Below are 15,600 nucleotides of genomic sequence, written 5' to 3' on the forward strand. Positions count from 1 at the left end.
ACCTGCCTGAAGAGGTATCGTAATGTTGTATTTAGAATTTTAAATGCTCTTCAGTGGTAACTCACAGATATTAAGAGTCCCTTCAGCGAGCAATGTAGTTTAGTGTGCAGAGCATGGAATTTCATGATGAAAATACAAGTTCACAGCCATGAGATCAGTAGGGCAGACACTCAGCAGGCAGAGAGACCCGAGGGTCAAGGAGAGTACAGGGACCTGCATGGGGACCTTAGATCATGAATGCCACGTAATTTTCCCTCTCCTGTCAAACCTATGCCACTCTACAGAGGAGCAGGGGAGAGCAAGGAAATCTGAAAGACTGAGCATTTATCCAAGAGATACTGATTCATGTAAAGAGACTGGTAAAATTGTTTAAGAGTGAGGTTCTTCTTTTTTACAAAAATTTTTAGTCATTTATTTTTTTCAGAAACAGGGGAGGGGAAGGAGAAAGAGTGGGAGAGAAACATCGATCAGTTGCCTCTCATATGTACCCTGACCAGGGACCAAACCCACAACCTAGGTGCATGTGCTCTGACTGGGAATCGAACCAGTGACCTTTGCTTTGAAGGATGACAACTAACCCACTGAGCCACGTGGGTCAGGACAAGAATGAGGTTCTTTCTCACTACCCAACATAGGGGAAGTTGGTGGAGATCAGGGAGGAATAAATAAAGAATTGGCATTTGTGGGAATCGTTATTTGACCCTAGGACATATCCACACAACTCCTCCTGCATATTCATTATGACCACTTGCCTACTTGCGAATAGTGTCTCTCAAAGTGCAGTTCTCAGACCATCGGCATCCTTATCACCCAGGAACTGTATTTTAACAAGATCCTCAGCTTATTGCCCCACATCAGTGATTGAGAAGCATAGCTCTGGAGAGCATAAACTAGAACTGGGCATGCACAAATGTCAACTCTAGCATTTGAATTCATTTCCATACCTATCTTCTGGATATAACATTTTTCCTTCAATCATACAGCTTTCAAATAAACAGCTTCATGGACACAGGTTTTTAGAGACAGCCAAGTAAGAAAGAGGGCTGTATTTTTTTTTCACGTTATGATTAGAAAAAATGGTACTGCTTTCAATGTTGCCATTTGCAAGCGCACAGCATTTCTGCATGTATCCGAAATCTCAGCCTGCTATTTTTTCTATCAACACTCACTGTCAGCAAGGATGGTGACTCACGAGTTCGAAACCTTCCTCATTTAAACTCCACTGTTTCTACCAAGTATTCTGCCTGCCAATCAAAGCCATCCCTTGGGCAATATAGTTGGTAGACCAGGTGGCCCACTCAGTCAGTTAAACAGAAGTTGTCTGAAAACCATTGGAAGTGCTCCTCCTGTCTCACTCCTCCACACATAACTCATAAAGAGATGGCCTCCATATGCAGGGCAGAGCTTTCTGTTGGAGGAAAATGAAAAAATAATGATAAAACTGTAGTACAGGAAAAGCACAATTTCCTGAAAGTACGAACAAGGTTTAGGGTGCTAAATGGGTTTTTCAAAGTAGATTTGGAGCCATAGGATGATCAAGGAAAGGATAGGTCTACTTTGGGAGAAGACGGTATAGTATGGGCGGGTGGGAACTAAGGGGGGGGAACGCTTCGGTCACTCTTGGGTTCAAGAATTATGGCTGTTTTTATTAACAAGGTACTTTCTGAACTATTCAGTTACTCTTTCTTGTATGTCAAGAGGAATTCATATGCTGATGGCAAAGAAGAAAATAGCAACGAGGGGGAACTGGTGATCAAGACGGGTAAAGAGACTAGAAAGTCCCCAGCTGCTCAGATCTAGGTCAATTACATCTCAGGACACCAAGCAAACTGAGGAGTCAAATAGCAGAACACAATGGGTGGTGTGGAAGATTGGAAAAGTGCAGTTTTGATTTTCCGAAGGACAAAGAAAAGGTGGGGGCGATATTTGAAGCTCGCAAAAAACATTATGTAAGACTTGGCTAGAAAATGTAATGCAGGAGAAGCTGCGAGCCTTCTCCTTTGGTTAATGGAGTATTTTGGAAGAATGGGAGGTGGTTATTGGAGATGCTTTGAGGGGAGAAACCATCATCACCACTACATTCTGTTAGGGTGATAGGAAAAGGAGGCTGCTATTTACATACAATGCCCATTTACAATTTGTCTAAAACTGAATCTGTACTGACTGTAATTTTTCATCACATTGAGTTTCTGACCACGACTGTTGCTCACTAAGAAAGGCAAAGACCACTGCTATGCAGTGCAAAGCTTTGTTGCAATATTTTCAGGTTTCACCTTAACATTAGAATGTTTCTGTTTGTCAGAAGGAACATTCATTAGAATCCCTGTCGTAAAAAAAGCACGCCTTTAAGTTGTAAATTGTTTTGGTCTGGATAAGAAAAGGTCACTAACCTAACAGAAACAAAAACTGGCATGAACAAATATAAAGGACACATGTACAATAACTAAGGTGGGCGGCGGAAATGGGAGGGAGGTGGGAAGCACGGGGCGGGGCAGGCAGGGCTGGGAATATAAGACAGAAAACTGTACTTGAACAAGAATTAAATAAAAAGAAAAATAAAAAAAAGAAACAAAAACTGGCAACAAATACCACAAATGGGGTGGAGCAAAGGAAAAAACTTTTCTGAAACACTTTCTGATTTGGCCAAAATTCATCCTCACTCAAAAGCAGAATGCAAATTGAAATTGCAGTGAGTTGTCATTTTTTTCACGCTTAGCAAAGATCAAATAGGTTGATGACACACTCACTTAGTGGGCAAAATTATGGAGAACAAAATCCCTCTTATTACTGATGGGAGTGCTCTACGAACAGCAACTTGGCCACATTTACCAAAAAAACAAGCGGCATCTTGACTTAGCAATTTTACTTCTAGGAATTGATCCAATGGATAGACTTGCAGTGTGTGAAATGACATGAACAGAAAGTTATGCCTTGTCATGTTGTAGCAGGAACAAAATGTGAAACAACAAATGAAATGGTCATTAATTAGAATATTGGTCCTGGCTGGCGTGGCTCAGTGGATTGAGTGCAGGCCTGGGAACCAAACAACCACAGTTCGATTCCCAGTCAGGGCACATGCCTGGGTTGCAGGCCAGTTCCCAGCAGGGGACCCATGAGAGGCAACCATACATTGATATTCTCTCCCTCTCTCCTTCCCTTCCCCTCTAAAGATAAATAAATAAAATCTTAAAAAAATATCTAGAGCCTTATAGTCACAGGAAATTGTTTTTAAAAATTGAATTTAAATCCACATAGATGTACTTGTCATATGGAATATGATAGAGTGGTTAATAAAAGACTTAGTAGCATAAATACATATGACACTAAGATACAATTCTTTAGGAAGTAGAATGGAAATATGATTTAAAGAAGAAAGAGGAATGCTATGAAACTTCTATTTATTAAAGATGAGCCTCTTTCATGTATTTTAAGTGGATGATGGGAGATATCATATTGCTATAGTATTTGGATTCCACTGGATACATTCAAAAGAGTAATGCAACATTTTAAAATGTCAATATTTACAGCATGCCAGGGGAGAAAAAGAGATGTGTACTTTAAAATGTGCAAGAGCATAGTTTCTTTTCTTTTTTTTAATGACTTGGAGAGTTTTATGAGCAGAACGCTGCTCAGAGCACTGTGATGGAGCTTAGTAGCCCAGGCAACTGGAACCGCCATTCCGCTTCCCCCTTGGCCAACGAAGTGGTAACCCTACTTGAAACCCATTCCAGGAATTTGCCATTCGAGAAACTCTTCTCCACTTGATAATCTTCTTATAGGGGCAATTTGGTTTGGTGAAACATGGCCACCTCATGACTATTTGCAATCTTTTTTGGAGCGTTTTTTCTTTGCAAGCTTAAGTTTTATACTCAGGGGCTCGTACCGAAATTTCAGCTACAACAAGAAAGGTCCCACCAACCATAGCTCACTATTGCCTTAAAGACATATATTCCTGCCTTCGCTTTACCTTAATCCAATTGAGTCCTGAGATACTTGACTCCATTTTTTCATTTCTAGTGAGGAGGAAAGTCAGGTTAAGAAGAGTAAGTTAAACAATGCCCTAAATCCAGTAAGTGTCAGACCTGAGATTTGAACTTGCGTCGTTTGTTTCTCTTCCTATTATCACGCTACCTAAATTCCTCAATGGCTTTGGGAGTTGCATAGAGAGGGTGAAAAGTAAGAGGAAGAATTATGATCCCTAGTGTTCAAAGAGAAAACTTGATGCTGAATGCTGCTTATCTCCAAATTGAAGCAATCTTCAAGGCTTTACTGGAGACAGAATTATCCTCTTGCCCAGATACAACCTAAACTCGTGGGAATTTTTAATTGTCGATAAACCTCTGTGTGGTCACATGGTGAATGAGGACGGTGTGCCTTTTTGTCCAATAACGTTTCTCCACTGTTTTCAGGACACCATCCACAGACACAGAATCCTACCTAGTAGAAAATGCTGAAACAATTTTCTAGGGAAGCACATGACACATAAAAGAAGCCAGTGTCCTCTTTGCTGTTTCTCACCTCCCCAATACCACCTCTTAAGAAAAATGAAAACAAACGAAATCAGAAAGCATATTCAGCTGAACTTGAGCTGGTATGTGTCTATCAAAGGGAATAACTATACGGATGTGAGTGATGACATTCCAGTGAACTAGGTAGCGTACACCTCTGAACAGCTGCTTTTGTAAACAGTGGCCACGTTCCTAGCTGACTCACTGGGGTTCCATCGGGGAGTCCAACTAAAAATCCAGTGTTCCAGATAACAGGCTTTGAAAGCATGGAAAAGGACAGGTTTTAATTCTTAGCATTCTGAGTATACTAGTCAGGTTGGGTTCGAGTCCCAGACTTCTCTGAAAGCGACCACTGGTTTGTTTGCTTATCTATTTATCTGGAAAAAAAACTTATTAGAGGGATGTAAATTATACCACACAACACGATGAAAGTGATGGATCTGCTTTTTGCCTTTCATTTTGCAGTATGGACAACACAAATCCCGCCTCACATCAAGACAGGCTCTGACCACACCCACCTCTGGGCAGCTCATCCGCAATCTGGAGTGCGGATCCCTTTGTAGGACTAGGTGCGTGGTCTGGATCGCCAGGAAGTGAGGGGGGTTGTGGACTAGACGGTGTGATTTGAGGGGAGTTCTACGCATCTCATCTAGTTGGAGCCAGACGGAGGATACATTTCTACCAATAGATTCATTCCTGAGGGGCAATGAATGAGAGCCCTGTCCCATAAACGTCAAATCCCTGGTAAGGGCAGGACATGTCTATAAAAATCAGTCTTTCACCCTTCAGAATTTCTACATCTAAGAACCTTTCTTTACCCAGCGAGACCTCAGCAGGCTTGGGTGAAGGGATGGGGACAGAAAGAGACTGCTTTGGGCCATGGGCACCCAGTGCCATGTGCAGATGATATTTTGTTGAGTTGTACACTTGAAACTCCTATGGTTCTGCAAACCAAAGTCACACCAATACATTCAATAAAAAATGAGCTTTAGTGTCAACAGTATACTAATGCAAAACTGGAGTTTAATTTTTGTCTTCATGACAATGCCAAACTTTTTTGGATTATAGGTCTGTTCTTCATAAGAAATTGAAAAACGTTTTTCTTCACCCCTTGAGCAATCCACCTAGGCAATGAGTCTGTGTCTTACCAGAATAATTTCCGGTGCTTCCTGCTGATTTTATCATGTCCTTGATTAGTGAAAACAGCAAAGTCCTCACTAGTGAAGTCTTTCACTCTAGTGAAAGGGCCAGGGTCTTTTTAAAACCATATTATCTCCTGTATTTATTTTGAAATCTTTTTTTTTATATATATATACATTTTTACTTTTCTTTTTTTAAAGATTTTATTTATTTATCTTTAGAGGGGAAGGGATGGAGAAAGGGAGAGAAACATCAATGTATGTTGCCTCCCGTGAGTCCCCTGCTGGGACCTGGCCTGCAACCCAGGCATGTGCCCTGACTGGGAATCGAACCGCGATCATGTGGCTCGCAGGCCTGTGCTCAATCCACTGAGCTACACCAGCCAGGGCTATTTTGAAATCTTTTACTGTCACAGGGTAAGCAGCCATTGTATCAGTGGCCCATGATGCTATGTAACAAAGTATTCAAACTTTTTCACATTTCTGAGAACCTTTGATATTTTGCCTTCCACGAATCAAATCCTCGATGACATTTTAACTTCAAACTGACTTGAATATCTTTTTTTAATGTATATATATTTTAAGATTTTATTTATTTATTTTTAGAGAGAAGGGAAGAGAGGGAGAGAAACATCAATGTGTGGTTGCCCCTTGCATGCCCCCCCACCAGGGACCTGGCTCACAACCCAGGTATGTGCCCTGAATGGGACTCAAACAGGAGACCCTTTGGTTCACAGGCCAGCACTCAATCCACTCACCTACACCAGCCAGGGCATGAAAATCTTAAAAGATTAGCCCTGACCGGTGTGGGTCAGTTGGTTGCCTGTCATCCTGCAAAGCAAAAGGTTGCCGTTTCAGTTCCCGGCTGGGGCACATGCCTGGGTAGCGGGCCTGTGTGCAAGAAGCAAGAGATTGATGATGTTTCTCTCACACATCAATGTTCCTCTCCCCTCTCTTTCTCCCTCCTTTCCCCCCTCTCTAAAAATAAATAAATAAACTCTTTTAAAAAGGCAAAAGAAAAAAATCTTAAAAGGTTCCTTCTCTCACCTTGTAAAAAGAGAGCTACTAAATATAATTAGGTGGATTTGATATGCTGAGTTGCATGAAAAGCGTCGTCAAATAAGAAGGAATGCTTCACCTTCCCAAGGTGATATTTCTATGGGTCAAACGTTATTATTGGTATAAACATTCCAGTAATGGGACCATTTGTTAATGCCCCCGCTGTGCATATGCCCTGCTGCTACTTTGCCTAATATTATACAATAGTATAATGTTATCTGTCCTAATTCCAGTCATTACTTCAACATGTTTTGTGCCACAGAAACAATCGCATTTCTTTATCACATGGACTCTCATCAGGTCTTTAACTATGGCAAGTCGAAGCCTTTTGTCATTGACACGGAGCTATTGTTTACTCTGAGGTTTCCCTGGAAGTGCTTGCAATCAGCGGCAGGCCAGAATGCTGGTTTTCAAGAAAAACGAACTACCTCAGAGACCCATGGAAAGGGCCATGCCAGGACCCCAGGGCACAGGCTTCTGGTAGCTTTGCTTAAATAACTTTGAGACCATTCCACCAGCCTGCCGCAGCATTTCCAGAACTCCAGTAGAGAAGCTGCTGGGATTATGATGCTGCTGACCCGAGATCACGCGAAACAAGAATCAATTACATGGAAACTGAATGAACTGATGAAGGATTATTTGACTAGGGCTTTTGTTTGCAACATTGCTGATGCCTTAATGTTCTATTTTCTGGGTGTAACAGACTCCTTTTGCTTTTCTCTCAAGCTACCTACACCTCATAGAGATTCAGTAGATGGTAGTTTTGTAAACAGAAGTGGAACAGTTGTTTTTTTCTCCCTGCTCAATCCCTCCAGAATTCAGAAATACTTATTGAGTATTCTTACTTTCACAGGGATACAGTCATTTGCATAGGTTCAATACAAAATCCGTCCTCATGCCAGGACAGAATCGAGAGATTTGTTATATAACCAAGGCTTTGATTGGAATGTCACTTTTGAGAGCGATGTGCATAGATTTAGTTACGACAAGAGAGTTTTAAGGAATCACTGTTGCCTTTTTGGAGACAATGCTTCCAAAGCCCTTTTGGGAAAACTGACTACTACTGGGCATACAGCAGTCAGACTTACGGGTAAATACGGAAGGCTACTTTCCACCAGGCCCAGAAATCCTTCAGATACTTTGAGGACTTTGAGAAGAGAGGAATTCACCCAAATGTACAGGTGCAGAGGAAAAATTAATGGCGAGATCTTGGCTGGGCTTTATATCCTCTTGAGGCTTTTAAAAGTCAAATCGAAGATTCTTTATGAAAAGCTTCCAGCAAAAACATATCTTAAAAGGCCAGCATGGTCCATCACTATGCCTGCTGGCCCTGTGTAAGTCAAGAGCCCTGCCTTATTTGATAAACAAGAATAATCTTGAGTATCTGATCAAAAGACAGGTGACTGTAGACAAAAGTTTTGTTTCCATAGGAAGCTAGAGCGCCCCCTTGTGGGTTATTAGAGTCTAGTCCTGTTCATTGTCTTTCAGCTACCTTTGGTTTCCTCCTAAACAGCATGATTTTGTAATCTACCTGTCAGTCGCACTGGATCCTGCCTTCTTACACATTTTCTCAGTTCTCACCAATTTTTTCCATTCTTCCTGCATCCTTTAATATCTGGCTACCATGCTCCGCACTAATGTTTCCCATTTTTCTTCTTTTCTCCTGACTTGGCAGTACTGGGGACTAAAAGCTGACTGCCCTGATCCTTATTCACACTCTAGGTTGTCTTGCAATTGAACTTTCGCCCCAGGATCTAAAGGAGCCCTGAGAGCTCAGGCCGGACAACTCAGCAGACTTCAAAGGACTCATCAGCACAGTAGATTATGTATGGACAACCTTCAGACCCGGGGCTGCTGCCGGCTAGGCCACTGTCTCCCAGCCATCATGTTCTGCTCTAGGAAATACCCGTGACCTTGGACGATCTTCCCCAAACCTCTCTGATGTCGGTGCCATTGCCAAAAGCACTCAAACTGTCAGAAAATGACCCCTGCCATACTCAGTCCACCATCAAAAGCTGCTTCCCACCTATGCTCCAGGGATCTTTTTAATTAGTTCCTGGGTTAATCGTCAAATGAATGGCAATTAATCTTTGATTTTCTTCTAACTTCCAAGGGAAATCCCTTTCATTAGATAACTGGTTGCTCCCACCATCCAGCCAATCTCCTCTCCCTACTGAGTCTCAATGTCAGTTCATTGAGCCCTTCAATGACAGAAAGCTTCTGTAATGAACTACACAGACTGGCTCCCCTGGGTGTCCGACTGTCCTGGTTTCCCTGGAACAAAACAGAGGCCCAACAAAGATGTGTTAACATTCTCCTTAGCTTGACTAGTCTTTAGACACATTCCTGTCTGATTACGGGCCCAGCCTCACATTTCTTAGCACATTTACCTTAGTTCCCTATTTGGAATGTGATCATTCACATCCAAATAGTTATCCCTTTAGGTGGCTGCATACTAGTTCAAGTCCAACAGAATATGCTTTCTGATTTTGTTTGTTCTTATTTTTTTTTTAAGAGGTGGTAACGGAGAGCTGAGAAACAAAGAAGAGGACACTGGCCTCTTTTCCTCTCTCACGTGCTTTCCTAGAAAAATGTTCCAGTGTTTTCTATTAGGCAGGAGACTATTTCTGTGGAAGGTGTCCTGAAAATAGTGGAGGAGAGTTAGTGGACGAAACGAATAAGGACAACATCCTCACTCGCCATGCAACTAGGCAGAGGTTTATTGTAAATTCCTTCGCTGCCTCTTTGACAGGTTTATGTACAACCCAGGCAGGTCTTTCTCAAGGACCTGGGAGCCATCCCGAAAATGTAGATATCAGGAAGGACAGGCACCTAGTCTCCCAGTCTCCGTGAGAGGATAGTAGCCTACCTTCCATAAGTGACAATTAGCGGACGCAGATGAAGATGGCTTCATCACATTAACCAACCTCCCGTCTACTGTTCTCCCCGTGGCACTTTTCCACCAGCTCATCCCAATGGTTAAAAACTTTCCTGCCTTTTGTTTCCATTCAAGCTCAGTTCAGTCTGCCTCCCCTATTGCAACAGTCTGGAATGAAGTCTCTCTCGCCGGCTAAGTTGTCCGGTGCAATTTTTGTCATTGACAGCCCTCACGGCAACATGAGCATGCGCAGAGAGGGATTTCGGTGTTCACATACTTTATCATTTGGTCATTGCAATTGTGTCCTTTGGTAGTTTTTTTTTTTGGTAGTTTTTTTTTTTAAAGATTTTATTTATTTATCTTTAGAGAGGAAGGGAAGGAGAGAAGGAGAGAAATATCAATGCATGGTTGCTTCTCATGAGTCCTCTGCTGGGAACTGGCCTGCAACCCAGGCATATGCCCTGACTGGGAGTCGAACCGCGATCGTGTGGTTCGCAGGCCTGTGCTCAATCCACTGAGCTACACCAGTTAGGGCTCCTTTGGTAGTTTTTAGCGTGGATTTGACTTTAAGGACAATTAAGTTTCTTCCATGGTAAGGAAGAACCAGCAGAGTGGTATGTCGTGTTTATTTCTAGGCCACAGAAGGAAAGGCATTTTTAGGGGAGGGAAAAACCATTCCTGCTATCAATAGGAAAGCATTTCCGTCAGGAAAAGTTAACACAACATTATGTGTGCCCCCCCCCCCCCCATGAAAAGTTTGGGAAGCAGTCGTTAGGCAGTTTTATGTCATAGCAACAATATACCTGCAGCTCATAACTGAAAACATTCATTAAAGATTGAAAACGTAAGACCCTTTATAGACATTGTAACTGGTCCCTAGTTCTTAGCATTTCATTTTCATTTCTAAAAATCTGAAATCAACATATTTCACGTCTAAATTGAGAGTACGTTTGAAAATCAAAATTCCAAGGCATGCCTTCTAGTGGGCTGATGGATGGAAAAGGGTTGTGATTATGCCTAATTTTCACCCTCTACATCACGATCTCATTGATTATGTTTCTTGGCTTGCTAAGAGTTTTGTGAGGTGATTTGCAAAATGAATATTGCTATCTGCAGGATTTCCTGAATAGGAATACTCTGGGAGCAAATTGCACAACCCAAGCGACGTGCAGGCAATTTTCACTCCAGCACAAACAGTGTATTAGGACAGAGTCCTTAAGGCTTTTTTTTTTTAAAAATAAATGTGGGTTTCATTACACAGCTAGTTGCATGTCATCAATAAGCACGAAGTTCCAGGCAGGCAAAAGTAAAGCTCACAGAGGGTATCCCATATTTTTCTAACAGGTGTTCAGAGTTTGACTAGAGAAAACAAAGGGCCTGGACAGCTAGGCCATGGCCACCTTGGCCAGACTCGACCCCGCCCCCAGGCTACTTAAATTTAGGAAATGGCACCTTGTCCATTGCTGTTTCTTTGCATGAACTCATTTCTTAGATTTTTTAAAAGGTGTCTCTTCCCCAGCATTAAAAATATGGGCATGGCCCCAGCTGGTGTGGCTCAGTGGATTGAGTGCCAACTTGTAAACCAAAGGATCACCCATTTGATTCCCAGTCAGGGCGCCTGCCTGGGTTTTGGGTCAGGTCCCCAGTAGGGGGCGAGCAAGAGGCAACTACACATCGATTTCTCTCTCTCCTTTCCGTCCCCTCTGTCTAAAAATAAATAAATAAAATCTTTAAAAAATATGGGCACATCCTCAAAGCTGTTTAAAACCTTTATTTTTGGTTTCCAATACTTTAAAGTTAAGCCAAGTGCATTTTCCAATCTTTCTTTCACTGAAAAAAAAAAAGTTGAATCTCTGGAAGCAGAGGGCTGTAGCAGGCTGCAGAGCCTAAGACCGCATATCTTCCAGCAGAAGAACTCTGTGCACCCTCAATAACTCGTTTTTTAGACAGTGACTACAGATAACAACAAGGCAGGGAAATAAAGAGCTAGGTAAGTTAGTTCATTACTCACACAGGTCACTACTGCCTGATCACAACAAGCTAGGGGTCTGAGAATTATGGCGGCGGGGGGGAACTCTCAAGTCATTTTATATATGATTTTATGATCTCTCCCATCCCCCCTTGGATACAGTCACAAGCAGAAGCAAAAGGCTAAAGGGACCTTTTCGAAACCTGCCCTCTAGAGATGAAAAACTCAGAATGTGCAGAGAGGATTGAAGCCAAGGAGTTTTAGTGCCAGAATAAAAAGGAGCTACATGTCTCCTTCAGTGAGTTAGACCAAATTGCAGGAGACAAATTATCACAATTCTCCGAAACGACACACAACACCGAGAATGGTGCCTCGCAGCTTTGATAAAGGAAAGCGACCCGCAGAGCTGAGGGTGGCTTCCATTCGAAACTGCAGCATCTCATCTGGCAGGCCCCTATGAGCCACGGACAATGGCCCAGTGGAAGTTCTCAGCACTTGAGAGCTACTCTGGGGGCAAAGACTGGGACCAAAGTCACCGTGGTCGAGTCGACAGTGCCCATTGGCAGCCTACGCCTTTGTTGTCTTCTAAATATATTCCACATACAGAGACAGGTAATACTGGATATGGTTGTCATTTTCACGAAGAGGCACATTTCAAATGAAGACAGTGTTACAAAGTAAAGGAATGTGATTTCAGCTGTGTTAAGAAAAGCGATTTCTGATGGGGAACAAAGAATATATGGTCTTCCCTCCTTCGAATGCTACATGAAGACAGATTGAAGAATATACTAGATCCAAAATAAGTGAGAATCTGGCTGGGGTCATTGTTTATTGGCCCAAGTTACTGTACTTCTTTGCTGAGATTGATTTACTGGGTAACGAGAATTCAGTACTGATGCGATGCGGTTGCACTGAGAATGGCTGCTTTGAAAACATCTCTGAGGATGCCATGCACCAGGCTAGGTGGAAACCCCCAGGAATCCCAGAACTGCTGGCTCCGCCTGCATGGTGACGTGGTTTCACGCCCACCTGGTCTCGCACCTGTGACCACACATGACCCAAATGCATGGCGACGGGTGCATCAGAAGCCCCGCCCCGGTGTCAAGACCTCGGGGTGCCATCACACCACACAGGCTGTGTGGTTACCTGTCCTGTATAGTCCCTCCATGTTCATGTCCTCTGCTCTGGCTATCAGAATGGGAGGTCTACATAGCAGGAAGAGGTGGGGAAAAAGCACTGGAGTGCACTTTGCATTTTAGTTATATCGAGGCGTATGCTCTCTCTCTTTCTCTATCTCAACTCAAGCCCACCTCTCCTAAACTTCTAATTTTCTTTTCGGGGTGAGCCTCACACTTTTCAAATCCTTGACTTATTTCCTTGCAAAGTAGCAACTACATGGAGAGAAAAATGTTAGATGACTATAATCTTGGAAAGTAAATAAATGGAAGAATTTGGGTTGGTCAATTGAAAAAAAATGACTTAAAGAGGTTACTGAACATATTTAGTCCAGAATGACCCACTACATTAGTTAGTAGGTTGTACTTTCAATTGGCTGGGTCTATAGGATTGCGTGTCTAATGTTGCTGGTCCCCAGGAGATGCAAACTGGGGTATGGCATTGGGGCAGGTCCCTAGAATGTGATCCTGTGTAGCTCAGTGGATTGAGCACAGGCCTGTGAACCACATGATCGTGGTTCGATTCCCAGTCAGGGCACATGCCTGGGTTGCAGGCCAGTTCCCAGCAGGGGACCCACGAGAGGCAACCATACATTGATATTTCTCTCCTTCTCTCCTTCCCTTCCCCTCTAAGGATAAATAAATACAATCTTTAAAAAAAAGAAATAATCAGTGTGGATGGGGGACACTAAAAAACAAAGTGCTGGTGTCCAACTGTCTAAACCCTAGGCTTACCTGTAATATCTCGTTACCATTCTGCCTGACTTGTTAAGCATCTTTATTGGTTGATTCAAAACTACTAACAATTACCCAGCATACACTGAGCCCTGGGTTGGGGTATTCAGAAGTAAGGGGGATAAGGAACAGAGAAAGATGCCTTCTGCGATCAAAAAACTGTGATGAGGTAGTCAGGTCTGAAAATGTAAGTATAAGTCAATGTGCAAAGGCTACTGGAGATGACCAGAGAGGTTTATAAGGAACCCTAAAAGGGTTTTTTACTCTAGTTAGAATACAGAAGAAAGCTTTGAAGAAGCAATGATATTGAATTCCGTCTTGAAAGATGGGAGAGAATCCATCATGAGAAAAAAAGAGACAGAAGTTACTTAAAGAAAATCAAGAACAAAGACATGCGGGAAGGGACACGCATATAAAGATGTCATATAATCTGCTGGGGCTAGAATCTAAGGAGAGGTCGTTGACAGAAAAAGAGGAGAGAAAGGTAAATTGGAGTCAGTCTGGCAGGGTGTTACGAAGTCTACGAAAGAGCCCATACTTTATTTTCTAAGAACCTAATCTCCTGGTGACCTCAGTTTTAGATAAGGAGTCTAGAAACATTTATGAAGTGCAGTTAAAGGAGGGATGGAAAAGGAATATTGTAGTAGCAGATATGATGAAGGCGTTCTAGTGCTAAGAGTTCAATGGATACATAAGTGCCGGTAAATGCTGGAAACAAACAGAAAATACAAGTCGAATAATAATAATAACTAGCATAACAACAACGATAATGATGGTGACAAATGAGAAACTTAGTTCACTGACACTGCCACTCGTTTGGAAAACAGTATATAAAGTAACAAGTCCCTACCTTAATGTCAAACGGTCCTGTTTGATTTGGTTGATTGAGAATTTCCAACTGATGCCTAATAGGAGACAGCCACAGAAGCAGATGATTTACTTGCTCTTCGATCTGTCCAAGATCTTGTATGTGAGCCTCAGTTTCTCCTTGTTTCACAGGTAAATCTCTAGAAACCTGAAAGGAAACAAAAGGGGAAGGTTCTCATGATTTGAATACAGAAGGGGAACCCTTTGCACTGCTGGTGGGAATGCAGACTGGTGCAGCCACTGTGGAAAGCAGTATGGAGATACTTCAAACAATTAAAAATGGGCCCTGGCTGGTGTAGCTCAGTGGATTGAGCGCGGGCCTGCAAGCCACACAGTCACGGTTCGATTCCCAGTCAGGGCACATGCCTGGGTTGCAGGCCAGTTTCCAGCAGGGGACCCACGAGAGGCAACCATACATTGATATTTCTCTCCTCTCCTCCTCCCCTCTAAAGATAAGTGAGTAAAATTAAAAAAAAAAATTAAAAATGGAACTGCCTTTTGACCCAGTGATCCCACTCCTGGAAATATATTCAAGGGAACCCAAAACACCAATTGGAAAAAAAGGAAAAACAATATTTTCAAAACTTTTGTCATAAAATGTTATAGAAATGTACTGTATTTGGTATTTTGACAGCGTGATATTGATTACTGACACGGGTTATGTGTTAGGATTTAATTTATATATAACAAATCATTGATTGGTAGTCTTTCCAAAAATTCTACACCCAGATAACAATAAGCCTTTTCTTGGAAATTGAAACACACATCCACACAAACAAAAATGCAACTCCAACAAATAAAATTAAAGAATTGTATTCTCTGCTTAACCACTCACTTATTAAACATAATGGTGTGTTGTGTATTACATGCCTGACACTGTCTTTATACTTGCTTCTAGCTTTCCTTTTTGTTAACAAAAATTGCACAAGAAAATTCTTTGATGTACAAAGAAAATTGGTGAGGCAAGCATTTCCGTGAGTGCCAGTTTGTGGGCCCTAGTACAGCCGAGTAAAACAGAATCAAAAGATTAAAATGAAAAGTAAAGACATCATTTGGACTAGAGTAGAATAGAAGAGAATGACTACAGGTTATTTTTATTAAGGGCTTCCTAGGACCAAGCACCATGGTTGGAAATTTCCCATTTATTGCCTTCTGTAATCCACTGAACAACCCTATGATACAAATACCGTTATTCTCCCAATTTTATACATGGATGATAACACCGGGGTTGAGAATGTGAAATCACTTGGCAAGCACTACGGGATGCTCT

General features: G+C 42.2%; 1 protein-coding gene across 1 annotated transcript in view; it reads right to left on the reverse strand.

Moving 5' to 3' along the window:
- DMD (dystrophin) overlaps positions 1–15,600 on the reverse strand; it is a 1,607,686-nt gene that overhangs the window by 507,498 nt on the left and 1,084,588 nt on the right. Inside the window, exon 47 of the mRNA XM_037050278.1 lies at positions 14,314–14,478. Within this exon, the coding sequence (XP_036906173.1) occupies positions 14,314–14,478 (165 nt within the window). The remainder of the gene's footprint in view (positions 1–14,313; positions 14,479–15,600) is intronic.

This window comes from Sturnira hondurensis, unplaced genomic scaffold (genome assembly GCF_014824575.4).
Source record: "Sturnira hondurensis isolate 20B ecotype Veracruz unplaced genomic scaffold, ASM1482457v3 Scaffold0006693, whole genome shotgun sequence".
Taxonomy (NCBI): domain Eukaryota; kingdom Metazoa; phylum Chordata; class Mammalia; order Chiroptera; family Phyllostomidae; genus Sturnira; species Sturnira hondurensis.